The 12,933-nt window shown below is 36.5% G+C and overlaps 1 protein-coding gene across 3 annotated transcripts in view; it reads right to left on the reverse strand.

The window, feature by feature from the left end:
- VWA8 (von Willebrand factor A domain containing 8) overlaps positions 1-12,933 on the reverse strand; it is a 183,371-nt gene that overhangs the window by 44,969 nt on the left and 125,469 nt on the right. For all 3 annotated transcript variants that reach the window (XM_064408684.1, XM_064408685.1, XM_064408686.1), the window contains 6 exons: positions 9,274-9,390; positions 8,742-8,806; positions 8,517-8,642; positions 7,777-7,886; positions 5,578-5,732; positions 3,649-3,850 (listed from right to left, as the gene is read on the reverse strand). In XM_064408684.1, the coding sequence (XP_064264754.1) occupies positions 3,649-3,850; positions 5,578-5,732; positions 7,777-7,886; positions 8,517-8,642; positions 8,742-8,806; positions 9,274-9,390 (775 nt within the window). The remainder of the gene's footprint in view (positions 1-3,648; positions 3,851-5,577; positions 5,733-7,776; positions 7,887-8,516; positions 8,643-8,741; positions 8,807-9,273; positions 9,391-12,933) is intronic.

Consider the following 12,933-nt stretch of genomic DNA (forward strand, 5'->3'; position numbering starts at 1 on the left):
CCAGAACTGACCAGTTGTCCAAAAAGATGAGAAAGAAAATCTGATAGATATGGAAACAAAATAAAACACATAAAACAACTTCTCAAAGGCAACAGAAGACAATAGTGCAAGAACTTCAAGGGACGGATACATACTTGATTTCACTAGCAGGATGCCTTTGCTTCACTCTACCATCTCTCAGGGAATGATACAACTTTCATAGGTGAGTAACTACAGGTTTCCAATACAGAAAAAATGGAGCACAATTAGAAAAAAGCAGCACTGAATTTCAAGGGACCAAAACTGTTAAGCAGCAATTGGTAGCAGGTAATGTGTATTCAATCAAATACTCTTTCAATTAGTGAGACTGAGAGGCAAACTTCAAAATAAACAATTGCCCAGCAAAGAAGGTTGCAAAAACAGAATCTGAAATGGGCATCATAAGGGCTACTACCTTATTATTTCACCTTCCAAGTGAGCACAAAGACATACGCTTCTCTTTTCCTGTCTTCCCTTTTTTTCTTGGAAATATTTTTGATTTGTGCCATAACAAGTGCAATACTAGGTCCCTCTAATATAGTATCCTGTCTCCAAGATGGAGCTTGAAATGTGTAAGAACAGACAAGTACTTATGGTATTTTCCTCAAACCACCAAATAGTTCCAATCTAGGGGCTTCTTAAACTGAATGTGGTGTCTATGTTTCTATGCATTTAGTTAACTTTCCAGGAGTTTTTCCAGTTTTCTTTTGAAAAAAGAAACATTCACAACATCCCTTTGGGAAGCACTTTCCCAGGTTATTACTCTATGAAGAACTGTATCTTGTTTATTTTGATGAAGTTCTTAATAGCTTCATTAGCTGCTCCCTAACTCTGGTATTGAGTGCAAAATTGTTGTTTTTTTCCATATCTCCATGCCATACATGTTTTTGTAGAACTCTACCATATGTCCCTTTCTTGATCTTGTCTTCACATTTTGGAAGGTTGGCCAATGCAATCTTGTTCATACTTATTTTTTTCTGAACTTATCCCAGTTCAGCCTTCTCCCACCTTGAGATGGAGGACCAAAACTGAACAGTGTTAAGGACAAGTGGATTTGTTCAACAATCTCTACAACAGCACAAAGAATTTCTCTGCTTTTTTCTGTTTCTTCCCTAGTTCTCCCTAGTTTCTTCACTAAATTCTTAACATTTTATTTGCTTTTTTTCAAGTACTACTGAGTTTGAACTGCTATCTTAATGAAATCATTTATCATGGAAGCAAAATAATGCTTGTAAGATGTTCTCATCATCCCCATCTTTTTTGATGTAAAATGAGGATTTTTTCTTCCTCCACATATTCATCTATGCTGAATTTCACTTGTTATTTCTATTGCATTCAAAATTGTAGTCCTTCTTGTAATTCTCCATGGTAAAACCTTCCTATCACGAATAATAACCACTATCATCAGCACTGTTACCTCAGTGCTAATTAATTTTTCCATTTTTTTCATGACATGCTGAGTAGCACAAGTCGCCACAGGATTTCTCTCATAGCTCCTCCTCCACTATAAAATCCAGCCATTAACTGATAAATGGAAATATCTTGAAAAAGTCCTGAAAAAGGCTATGGAATTAAATACCTAGAGTCTTGTTTAGGTCCCATTTAACAGAATCAGTAAGGTTACATTAAACATGATTCAATTAAAATTAGTCTTTGTAATTAATAAATTAAAACATCATTGAGAATAGAAAAATCAATGATAACGATCTTCAAGGCATGAAATCTTTCAACTTAAATGGCCATAAAGCACTGTGTAAACCTCATACAATTTCCTATACATTTAAAGCTATCAATCCCTATTCATAAATATATTTCATCATAGCTGAGAAAAAAAATTAAACTACTTGGTCAGACAGAAGCAGACCAAGATCAGAATTCTCAGACTGATAATATGCTCAGGTTACTGGTATCCTAGATTCATGAAGAATGTCCCCTGGTTTTTAATTATAACAACCTTGCAATACAAGGTGTTATATAGCACAGCAACATAAAGGCTTTTAGACATAGTAGTCAAGATCTCAATTTAGGTATCATTTGGAAGCACTGAGGGAAGATACCTTCCTCACTCCCAAATTAGTAAACTAATTTTAACAAAAAGCTCAGAAGATTTACCTTCTAAAACAGCTACTTCCAATTTAGATTTATTTTTTTCTGTGAAAGCCTGAAAAAAGTGACCCAGTCTGACCCTTCTGCATTTTATAAAGTATGAGAAGATTACAGCCTGAAGTTGTATAATTAGTTCCAAGATTCTAACTCCAACTACTTTTATTAACTTTAATCTTTTTAAGAGGTAATCTTTCCTTCAGTTACAGAAGGAGGTAACTGAAGTTTTCTACCTTGTTGATATTCTTGACTTGGCTTCTTTAGTCAGGTAAATGTTTTATCCTCTTGGTAATAAATAAAAGGGTTTCTCTATATAGGAAAATTGATCTGTACTAAATGAGGACAGGCAGATTAAATCATTCATTCTGTTTGAGTTAATTTGGAATAAAATGTTTAGTCTGGGTCAAAGAGTTCACACAGAGACTAAATCAGGAATAGCTTCTTCTGCTGATGAAATCAAGCCATTCTACCATACACAAATATTTTGGGCCTTTTCTCTTTTGATAGTAAGCTTTGGAGATTCCTAAAGGTAATTATTGCAAAACTCACAAATGCTGTTATTAGTACTAATTGGTGGGTTTTCAGTTATTGGCTGAAGAAGCTTAAGTTATAATGATAACAGAAAGCTTGGCACGGCAGCACAAAAATGTCCAAAGATCTGTAGTCTAAACCTGCTTTATTAGTGTCAAAAGGAAGGATGGTTTTTCTGCATGTGAATGTTGTTCATGCAACATTCTCTTGGACAGGAGAAGAACTAAATAGTCTGGGTCTCTTCAGTTTGGAGAGAAGGCAGGAGTGACTGAAGTTTGCCTAGTCATGAAGGTGATGGTTAAGGTGAATGCAGAACTGTTACTCACTGAAGCCTGCAATGCTAGAATAAGAGGCACCTGATAAACCTGGTAAGAGATCAGTTGATCACAAAAAATCATGAACTTGTGAGTTTTCTGTGCAGATGCACAGCTTCAAAGAGGCACCAGATAAACTTGTGGAAAAGAGGTCCATAAAAGGAGATTTAAAGCCTGAAGCAGAGATGTCTTCTGCAATGTCCCCAGAAAAAGAAGTGCAAATGTTGAGAAAGTATAAAGAGAAAGACAAAGAAGTAGACAGGCTCACATACATTCCCAAAATAACTTCTCCTATTGTCCCTACTGGGGATAGAACTCTGAGTTAGTCATACAACAAGTCTATCGCTGCATCTCTGTGTGATGCTGAGCAGAAACTAGAAATACTGGTGAAGGCCAATTGCTGAACTGGAATGATTATCTTCTATTACTGGGTTTCTTCTGCAGACAGAGGGAAATCCCATCTACTGAGATATCCGCAGTGTAGACACCCTGTTAGCTCCTCAGAAGTATAATTCAGCATGCTAATAAGATTCAAATTAATTTTAAAACTAAGTGCAGCTACAGTCCTTCTCAAATGCTTGCTCTGTGACTATTTAAGAACATTCTGGAAAAATTAATGAGTGATAGCAGATTACAAAACAAAAAAGAAGTGTGTTGCAGCACAGGTATATGAACCTCTTACCTTTTGGGTAAATGTCTTTCAGAGGCACATCTCCAGGTGCTAAAATTCGGACTATTTGATTAGAAGCCAATAAAGTAACACAATTGGTTTGTTTTGCAGCTCCTGTTTTCCTCTGGGCTCCATAATAAAGTGGATCAGAAGGGGAAGCACGTTTGTGACTCAGAGAGGAGTTTCTTTTCCAGCTATACACTTCACTGGGAGACTGCAAAAGAGGAATTATCTACTGTAGAAAATATTCCTATTATTAAATCTAAGAACAAACACTGATAAGATACACTTCTTATTTAATTTCAAATCAAATGTAGCTATTGTGGTTACTTCTTATGCTACCACATGACAAGGAATGACCTGGATTATTTCGTCATCATAAACTCCTACAGGGGTGAAAACCAACAAATCATCTACATGAGTTTTAGGCGTCGAGATGCTCTGAAGATCTACAGTTAAATTTACTTTTTTTTTTCAAAAGAACCAGGAACACAAAGTATTGAAATAACCTGATTTGGAATAAAACTATGTAAAAAACTGTTAGGTTTCCACTAATATAGATAAATGCAAATAGACATTCCAGTAATTAATTCAAAGATAAGCAATAAGACTGAGACTTAGCTCCAGTTTCAGAGATTTAAGTGTAGGTCTCTACATGAAAGCCCGTGGCATAATCTTCCACTATGGCTGCAAGAGCCTGGCAAAAAAATCATGTCAAAGGTCTCAGTGTTCGGTCAACTGAGCACTGCTATTACAAATAAGAGCTCAGATACCTTGTTCATATGAAACACCTACACCACCAGCACTAAACACTGAATCTGAAGTTTTGCCCCATCATTCTTACATCAACCCTTAGCATTCCCTCTCTTAAATTCACAGATATCTAAAACTATGTATGAGGAACGATGGTACCTCATTCTAAATCAGGCAAAGCTAAAAATGCTTCACCACCTGCACTGGTGTGTTAGTATTGAAGTGTGCAGCTTCTTTAGTACTCCCTCCTCTAGACCACCTCCCTTTTCCAGCAATAAATTCCCATCTACTGTAAGTAATATGAAAAGCTTGAATAAACTATCTGATAATATAAAACCAAATGAAGGAGAACTCAAAAGCTAATTGCGAAGACTGTCTTACTGACAAAAACATATTTTTGAATCATTTTGGATTGCAAAGAGTTTTCTTCTGTCATTTGGTAACGTCTGTTACCAGTTACATTTTCTAATTTGCCCCAATTTATCAAATAAACATGACATACAATTATTTATTCCATAATCACTAGCCTTTTTACATACCATTAGGTGGCAAATATAAAAAAAAGTCCAAAGAATTAAACACACAGCTTGTATTTTCCCTGTGTTTGCCTTTACTCTTTGCAACAGCCCTAATCATTAGACTGCTAAGTTTCACTTTCTTTTCTGGTCCTTTTTTAACTGTGTCATGGCAGTGAGCACACTTACATGTAGTATTTACACACAGCTACATTATTCAGAAGTGGAGGGGCTTTATAGTTTTGCTATAATTTTCTGTATTGTTTTTTTCTTTTTTCTTGATCTATTCTTGCTACCTGCTGCACACTGGGCATGAAGTTCACACTGAACAGTTCAAAATTATATTGATATCTTTTTTCTCAGAGGTTATGCTTAATTAAAAAATGGCAAAAACCACGTAATTTAGAAAATATTACTCTAGCCAGCACTGTTCAGAGCTTACCGAAAATGTATTTTGTCTGTGCTAGACATTGTATTGTCCCCTTTCTTATTACCTGAAAAACCACCTACATCCCTCTAGATTAAACTACTATAACCAATGGTGTACACTACATGATTTTGTCCCTTGCTGTCATTCCCTACTTTTTCCTAATCATTTGCAAACAGGTGCTTAACAGGTTACAGAATAAATGAGACAAAATTATTTCATTGTACAATAATTCTGAGTATTTACCAAGAGGTCTGGGAAACCAATGACAACAGTAGCATAATTATGCTCATCTGAGAAGATCCTGTTGGGGGAGCTGATCTTTTGTCCCACAGCTGCACTGAGGTTTTCTGAAGATAGCTGGTCAGTTGAAACTGCATGAGGCACACACAGTTCTGACACTAAACAGGAAAAAATGTCATTAAACAAAATGAATGTCATTAAATCCAGATGTGCAATGGAAACAATATTAACTGTAAGAGTGCTGAGCACTGAACATTGGCTATTACTTTGAGCATAAAATTACTAAAAAGCAGAAGATCTGATTATACTATACTATAACACAGAGGAGAAGGAAGTAATCCTATTTTTGTAAAGTCAAGTACTTAAAAATCAGGAAATCAGTTTTATCGTTGCTTATACCATTTAATTTTGCCCTCTACTGTACAAATGAAGCAGGAAGCCCATGGAATAGAACAGAACAGCATGTGATCTCATTGAAAATTGTTATAATGTAAATGCACCAGGAGGCAAACCATAGGTTTACACAGGTAAGTGTTAATGTGACATTTCTGGGTGACTCTCTTGCTGTCTTTGTAATTTAAATAATGTTGTTTGTAATGCATCTTTGTTAAATAATAGTCTTCTTTGCTTTGTCTTTAAGCTAAGAAAAACTGAATTTTATTCTGCGTATCTGTGAGAGCCCTTAACCTTGCCTCAATTACCAACACAGTCCAACAGAACTTGCCATCTTTAGTTCTGCACTGTTTCCAATTCGATGGGCACAAGACTATCTTGTTTACACGGCAGTGGGAGAAAATCTTTCCTCCCTCAAAGGATAAATGGTCTGGGTCAACATTAAACCTACATTGGTCTACCTTTTTTAGTTCTCATGCCACAGATTCTGCCTCAAAGAACAAGAACAGGCTGAAGATGTTACAACTAGGGTTCGCTGGATGATTTGGAAAAAGGTGGACACACAATATGATAACATTTGAGATTGGAAGAGAAGAAACAAGATAACAAAGGATTAAAATAGCACAGAAAGCATGCAGCAATAAACTGCCCACAAATAGTTTGAGACTGGAAATTATAATAACATTTCTATCCATCTGAGGAATGATACTCCAGAATGGTTTCTAAATAAGGCAGTAAGAGGAAGGAAACCACTGTACTCTGATAGGTCTTGATAAGTTGGTAGAGTAAACTGTACAAGAGTTAAAAAGGATTCTGGATATTTAGGATATGGTTAGTTTTTTGAATCCACCTGGTGGCTGTTTATGTAAATGAAGCCTTTTTATTTGTCAATAAACATTTGTTTGTACCATGTTTATACTGTGTTAATCTCATTTTTCTTATTTATGCTAGTCACAAGAACAAGAACAAAACTTGTTCCTTCTTTAAGAGATATAAAGTGGTTTCTCTGTTTGTTTCCTGTCTCTCTGGTATATAACTACCAAAACCTATGAACTGTTAGGTGGGATGCATGTGTACTTGCAGTCTTATTAAACCAAGTATGCTACAGATTTTGTGCACTGTGATCAAATGTTCAGGGTTGAAAATGTTATCAGATTTGAAGATAGACAGATCTTACCAGGCAGAATTATGACCACTGCAGATTTCTGCCTTACTGTGTAACTAAGACATGCCCCAATGCCTAGCACCATCTGGGAATTTTACTGATCAAATTCCCCGTATCTTTTAACACAGGTGTGATGGCCCCAATACCCTCCTGCATACTATCAACAGAACTACAGCAACTGTGACTTCTGCCCTGTTTTAACAATAGATGGTTTGTATTTTTCTAAGGGTTGGGAAATGTTTTCTACATCATCTGAGTGTGAGCAACAGATCTGCAACAGTCTACAGCCTGGAATCATTAGTATATTTGTTCCCTTCCATTCCTGTTCTAATACCTGCCTAGTCATCTTCCTTTTCTGTTCTGTGTGCTTGTCTGTTGCTGAAAGTCCATGACTGAGGGTCTTGAATGCTTGAATGAAACAAAAATGCTTTATTCAAACCACTTGAAGTTTGAGCATGAAATGTGCCATGCCTTGAGAAAAGTTGTTATTATTTTATTATTAACCAAACATGATAAGGTGGCAAAAACAGAATAAGAGAAATGGTTACCCAGACCTTTAAAGAGTCTTGTTTGTGCAGCTGCAAACAGAAATGACAAAAAGAACAACAAAAAAAAAAGGAACTAGCCAAGCTTGCATTTAGTACCTGTTGTTAAGCCAAATCCTTTGTCAGCTGGCTCTTCACTCAATGCATGCAGCTGGCAAACTTCACTGCCTTGAGCTTCCATATGGGCATGCTTGGTTAAAAGAAATTTCCTGTAAAAGATACACATTTATAATAATTCCTGATTAAACCTGTCACTCTAAACAAGGACTTCTATCTTCTGAAACAGTGAAAACATTCTACATTTATATAAACAAGGTTATCAACACCTTTTGCTAAAACTAAATATAATTTCCCAAACATCTGTGAGATAGGAAAGAGTACGCCAGCAAATGGCAGATTTGTCTTCTGGTAACTATTTATACACTTTCATTTGCTGTGCATTTATAAAAATGAGACAGCAGAATGACATTTCTTTCATGTGACCATGAAAGTAAAGGAAGCAGGTGCTAACTCTGGACTACATGTCTGTATTTCCAGAGATAGGTCCACCAACATTCTCATTTTTAAAGATCAATGTCACCTTAGTAAAATTAATATTAAACACATATGATCAAATCTAGTTTAGACTTTCAGAGGCTGGAATAGCCTCTTCCTTTCCTACTCTAAAAGTCTACTTCCATTTTCACCACAGCAAATCTGCATCTTAAACACCCACTTTTTAAATCCAGCCAGTTTCACAAACAGAAAAAAAACAAGTTTGAGACCAGGAGTGAAACTCCTGAACACAAATGAGACACAAACAAGAAATAATGCCATTGAGAAAACTAGCCTGAACTAACTTATTTGTTTCGTTTTCCACCAAGAGCCACCGGTCTTCCGCCACCAGAAAAACAGATTTCAGACTGATTGGAAGTGAGATGGTGTGAGTTTGACCCTCCAGTACATCCAGCACAATAAGGTGGTTTCTGCAAAATTGGAAGCCAAGAAAAGAATAATCAGATAGGGATATACACAAGGAGATCTGATTTAAATCAATTTAATATAAGGGTAGAATTTACTCTTACCCTGTTTCTTTGTAGAACACCAGCCAGTTTTTGTGTGAAAACTCTCGGCACATTTTGTAGTTGCTCTGTATAAACATACATCATAGGAATATCGATGTTTGTTAGATGTGTCCCAGTGAGTTTCCCTGACTCCTCTGGAAGTGTAACAGTTTTTTTTTTTTTCCTTTATTTAGAAGAATCCACAGCTTTAATTATCTCTCAAAATGCTATCTAGCTTGCCTTGCTCCTAGTCATAAATTTCATCATAACTGCATTCATTATTTTGGACACAATTAATTGTAACAAAATGTTCCATTATTTCCAGTTTTAGCCCTAAAAAGGGATATTTTAAAGACACATATCTTCAGAAAATTTATTTCTATTCCATAACAATGCTATTTTATGTGTAAGACATTTAAACATACATAAGAGTAAACAATTAAATAAATGCTTGGGCTGTAAAACCAGGAAAAACTTAATGATACTGCTTTTCCAATACTGACATTTGCTTTCAAAAAAACTTAGTATAATAGGGGCAGGTGCTATTCCTCACCTTCTCTTCCTTGTTGCTCCACCAAGATGTCCTCTTAGGAGAGTCTTGAGCATCTGGTGAGAGCAGAAGTCGGCGAAGGGCACCATTGTTTGTATCCAGTAACAACACAACATTGCTCTGTAAATGAAAAGCAGATCCATGTACACCTCAAGCTTGTTTAAGAACTACAACAAATCTATCTGAAGCACTTTTGCAATTTGAGCCACTTATGAGATTTTGATAAGATGACTTAGATTTTGTTGCAAAACGATTTTTTGCAAGCTGGATTTTCTTGGTTCATTTCAAAGTTCATAGAGAAACTGAAGAGATTAAGTACATGCAAGAGCTGGAATGATATTACAGTTTTTCTGCAGAATTTTATCTATACATCTATCATTCATTTCTACATAACATCAAGGAACTGGATTAGTATGGCTTACATGTAGCTACAGCTACAGATGCAGATACAGATACGAGACATACCAATTAGTTCTGTCAAGTCACTAAAATACTTCATTTCAGTTTTTATATTTTCTCACAAATTTTCTGTTGTACCTATTGCTTAAGACCCATTGAAGGTGACAAACTGGTGAAAGAAGAAATGGCTTAGTACTTTCTCTCCAAGTTCATACTTCTGATACTGTGGAGCCTGTGGATATTAAATATCCCAGGGTGCGACAACCCTTTCGTGACCTGCACTCTCTGACAGCTTATAGTGTCAGAGGTAGGACAACTGTTGGAGGACAGCAGGATGACTCAAAAGGATGGAGATCAGAAGCAGATAGGATGGTGCAAATCTCCATCACATGAAAAAATGATGTGCTAAATTTTGAACTTCAGCTTTCTCATTTGTTACTTGATGCCCAGCGTCAACACATGCTATCAAATGATGGGGGCTTTTTAAACATTTCTTTTTGCAAAGTGCTATAGTTGCTCCTAACGTGATTAACTAAGAATTGAAGACAATAGTCATTCAGGGCTAACCTTAACTGCATCAAATGAAATTCAAAAGGTACAAAGGAATAAGTTAATTAAGCCTTGGGCTCAATTTTTTGTTTGCCATTCAAGGAAACATTCACTTCTGCAAGGACATTGGGTTCTGCAAGGACTTACTAAAAGTAAACTGCCTACGTACAACATGTGCAATAATGCACAATAGACGTTAAGGAAGTAAAACATAAATTCCCACGAATTCCCCTAAATAAAACAAATACGAACAATCTGAGTCACAGCAGTCTTGTTCTTTTGGGTACTCTTCATACTTTCACTAGAAATATTTGTGAGAGTTAACTTTAATAATGACAGTAATTTGAAGCTAAATATGGTAAAGTATTTAAAATATTATCATGTTATTTGGAGCATTTGGGAATTTCAGTTCAAGTTCAATATTTCTAAAAAAAGAAGCTTGCTTATGTATTACAAACTAAAATTATAGAAATGTGATTCAGGGAAAAAATAGGACATTTGCTTTGGATTTTGATTTTCTGCCATATTTTATTTATACAATTCTGAAACAGCATTAGCCTTCCACGTGAGATAAAGAACACATATGAATCAATTACATTCTTCCACTTAGTGTCAAATTTATGAGAGCAGTTGGTAGTATAAAAAGCTTCCCTACTCCACCCCTTTTGATGTTAATGGTTTCCTTCTGCGCTAAGTGACTGATGCATATTCTGTCTGTGTTTAAGAATAGATTTTTGCGTCACTTGTGAACACATCCAAGAGCAGCTCTGGCAACTCTTCAAGTGGGCTGGGAGAAGACGTTGGTGTGCAATTCCGCTCTGTTTGTTCTTGACTGGGAGAAAAGTAACCTTTGGGCGACCTCCCGACCCCAGTGTCTGGAATTCCAAACTCTGGACAGATGCAATAACCAATCTTGTGAAGTGGTGTGCCTTTATTTTTAGTTACTGCAAAGTTTCCCTTTCCTTACTGCTGTTTTTATTTTAGCCAGCATTTTCCTCTAAAAAATTCTTAACCAAACAGGACTGTGAATTCATTTTGCTGGTATGGGAAGTTATTCCTTATGGTTTTGCCGACAGAGGGGAGCTTGGGGAAGTTTCAGAGTGGGACAGTGCAAATAACTCAGTTTAACATTCTTGTTATCTTCTCCCCAAACTCACTGTCAGTTTTGATCTGTTCTGCCCTCAATGCTCATGTCCTCAGCAAGCAAGTTTGCATACATAGTCTGCTTTAGACTGAGGCTGATCCTTAGCTTGACAGGGCAATCGTATATCCTATGGCCTCCTGTCCCACCTTTCCTAATAGAGCTACTCAAGGTTCCCTTGAGTGATAGAAACATTACAACCCTGACACTGTAAATAATAGGAAAAGATACAAATATTAACACACTCTTCACAGGTTCAATTGGAGAAAGTCTGTGCAAAAATTTATGGCTTGGGGCTCAAACCATCACATCTTCAGAGTTAGGGAAATGTTTGCAAGTAGATTACTGGTGTTCTAATTAATGCAAGTGGTGTCTTGCAGATGATTTAGGAGACCGTATTCAAGATTTCAGTGAACTGAGAACAATGAGTAGTGGTATAAGCTTTCTTTGTGCTTATGGAAAATGAGCCTTCTCCCATTTTACAGAACATGCACACATTTCTATATAAGCAGACCTTTTCTATACGGTGTACTCATAGGAAAGGAAAGTCTTATATAATATATTAAAAAACCCCTAATTTTTAAAGAAAATAAGAAAATACACCCTTGTTCTGAAGACATACATCAGAATATCATAGGGACTAGAGGTCACAGAAGTTACTGTGCTACTGGTACTTTCCTATTCAGATCCTCACTTGTGCTACAGGCCAGATTACAAACTGTTAAAAGGAAGTCTTCTTTTAAAAAATGGTTGCCATCTCCTACATGCGGCAATTGAGGTGGATCTCTGTGTCAGTTTCTGTGCTGCAGACTCTCTCACTCCCTTGTTATCAGAGAGCTTTGACACAACTGTAGCAGCACGTGGGACAGGGAAAAGCATTTCCTTCCCCCCCACCCCACTTCCTGGCCAGGAAAGATAAAAGTAGAGTTAAAGGATGCCAGCAGGGACAGCAGCCTGTACAAAGCCTGTTGTGCTCCCTGAGGTAGCCTGTAGGTTACTCAGTTTGTCCAGTTGTAGCCTTTCAACACAGTAAAATGCTTGTAAAAAATCCTGGAAGTGTGCTTTTAATTTATGAGCAAATCCATTCTCCATGTGCAGTTTGCTCCTACAAGCCCATATAAAATCATGCATAAAAGTTATCAAAACTCTTTTCTGTCTGTACTTGCTCTCATTCTGAGCAGTAGATGTGAGAGATGCAGAAAGAAAAGTGCATACGGAAGGCACAAAGCTCTAGCAGGAAATAAGAGCAGGTCCTGAAGTACTTGTGGGGAGGACAGATAGCAGAGGAATTGCTACTTTGAAAAGATGAATGCAATTCCCATCTTACAAAGTTACTTGAGATTTCTGCAGAGTCCTTTCAAAGTCTATGAATTTAGTCTGAACAAAAAGATAGACTCAAAACTGCTTGCACTCACTGAGACCAATGGCCACCATGAGGAATAAAATCATCTACCCTTTCTTCCAAGCAGATGTAAATGTGGCTTAAAATCAGATAAATCCCCCACTTGTGCCATTAAGTTAAATCCCTGAGGAGTTTACTTTCAGTAAATTTTTATTTAAAAGGACAGGAAGAA

This window comes from Passer domesticus, chromosome 2, assembly GCF_036417665.1.
Source record: "Passer domesticus isolate bPasDom1 chromosome 2, bPasDom1.hap1, whole genome shotgun sequence".
NCBI classification, from domain to species: domain Eukaryota; kingdom Metazoa; phylum Chordata; class Aves; order Passeriformes; family Passeridae; genus Passer; species Passer domesticus.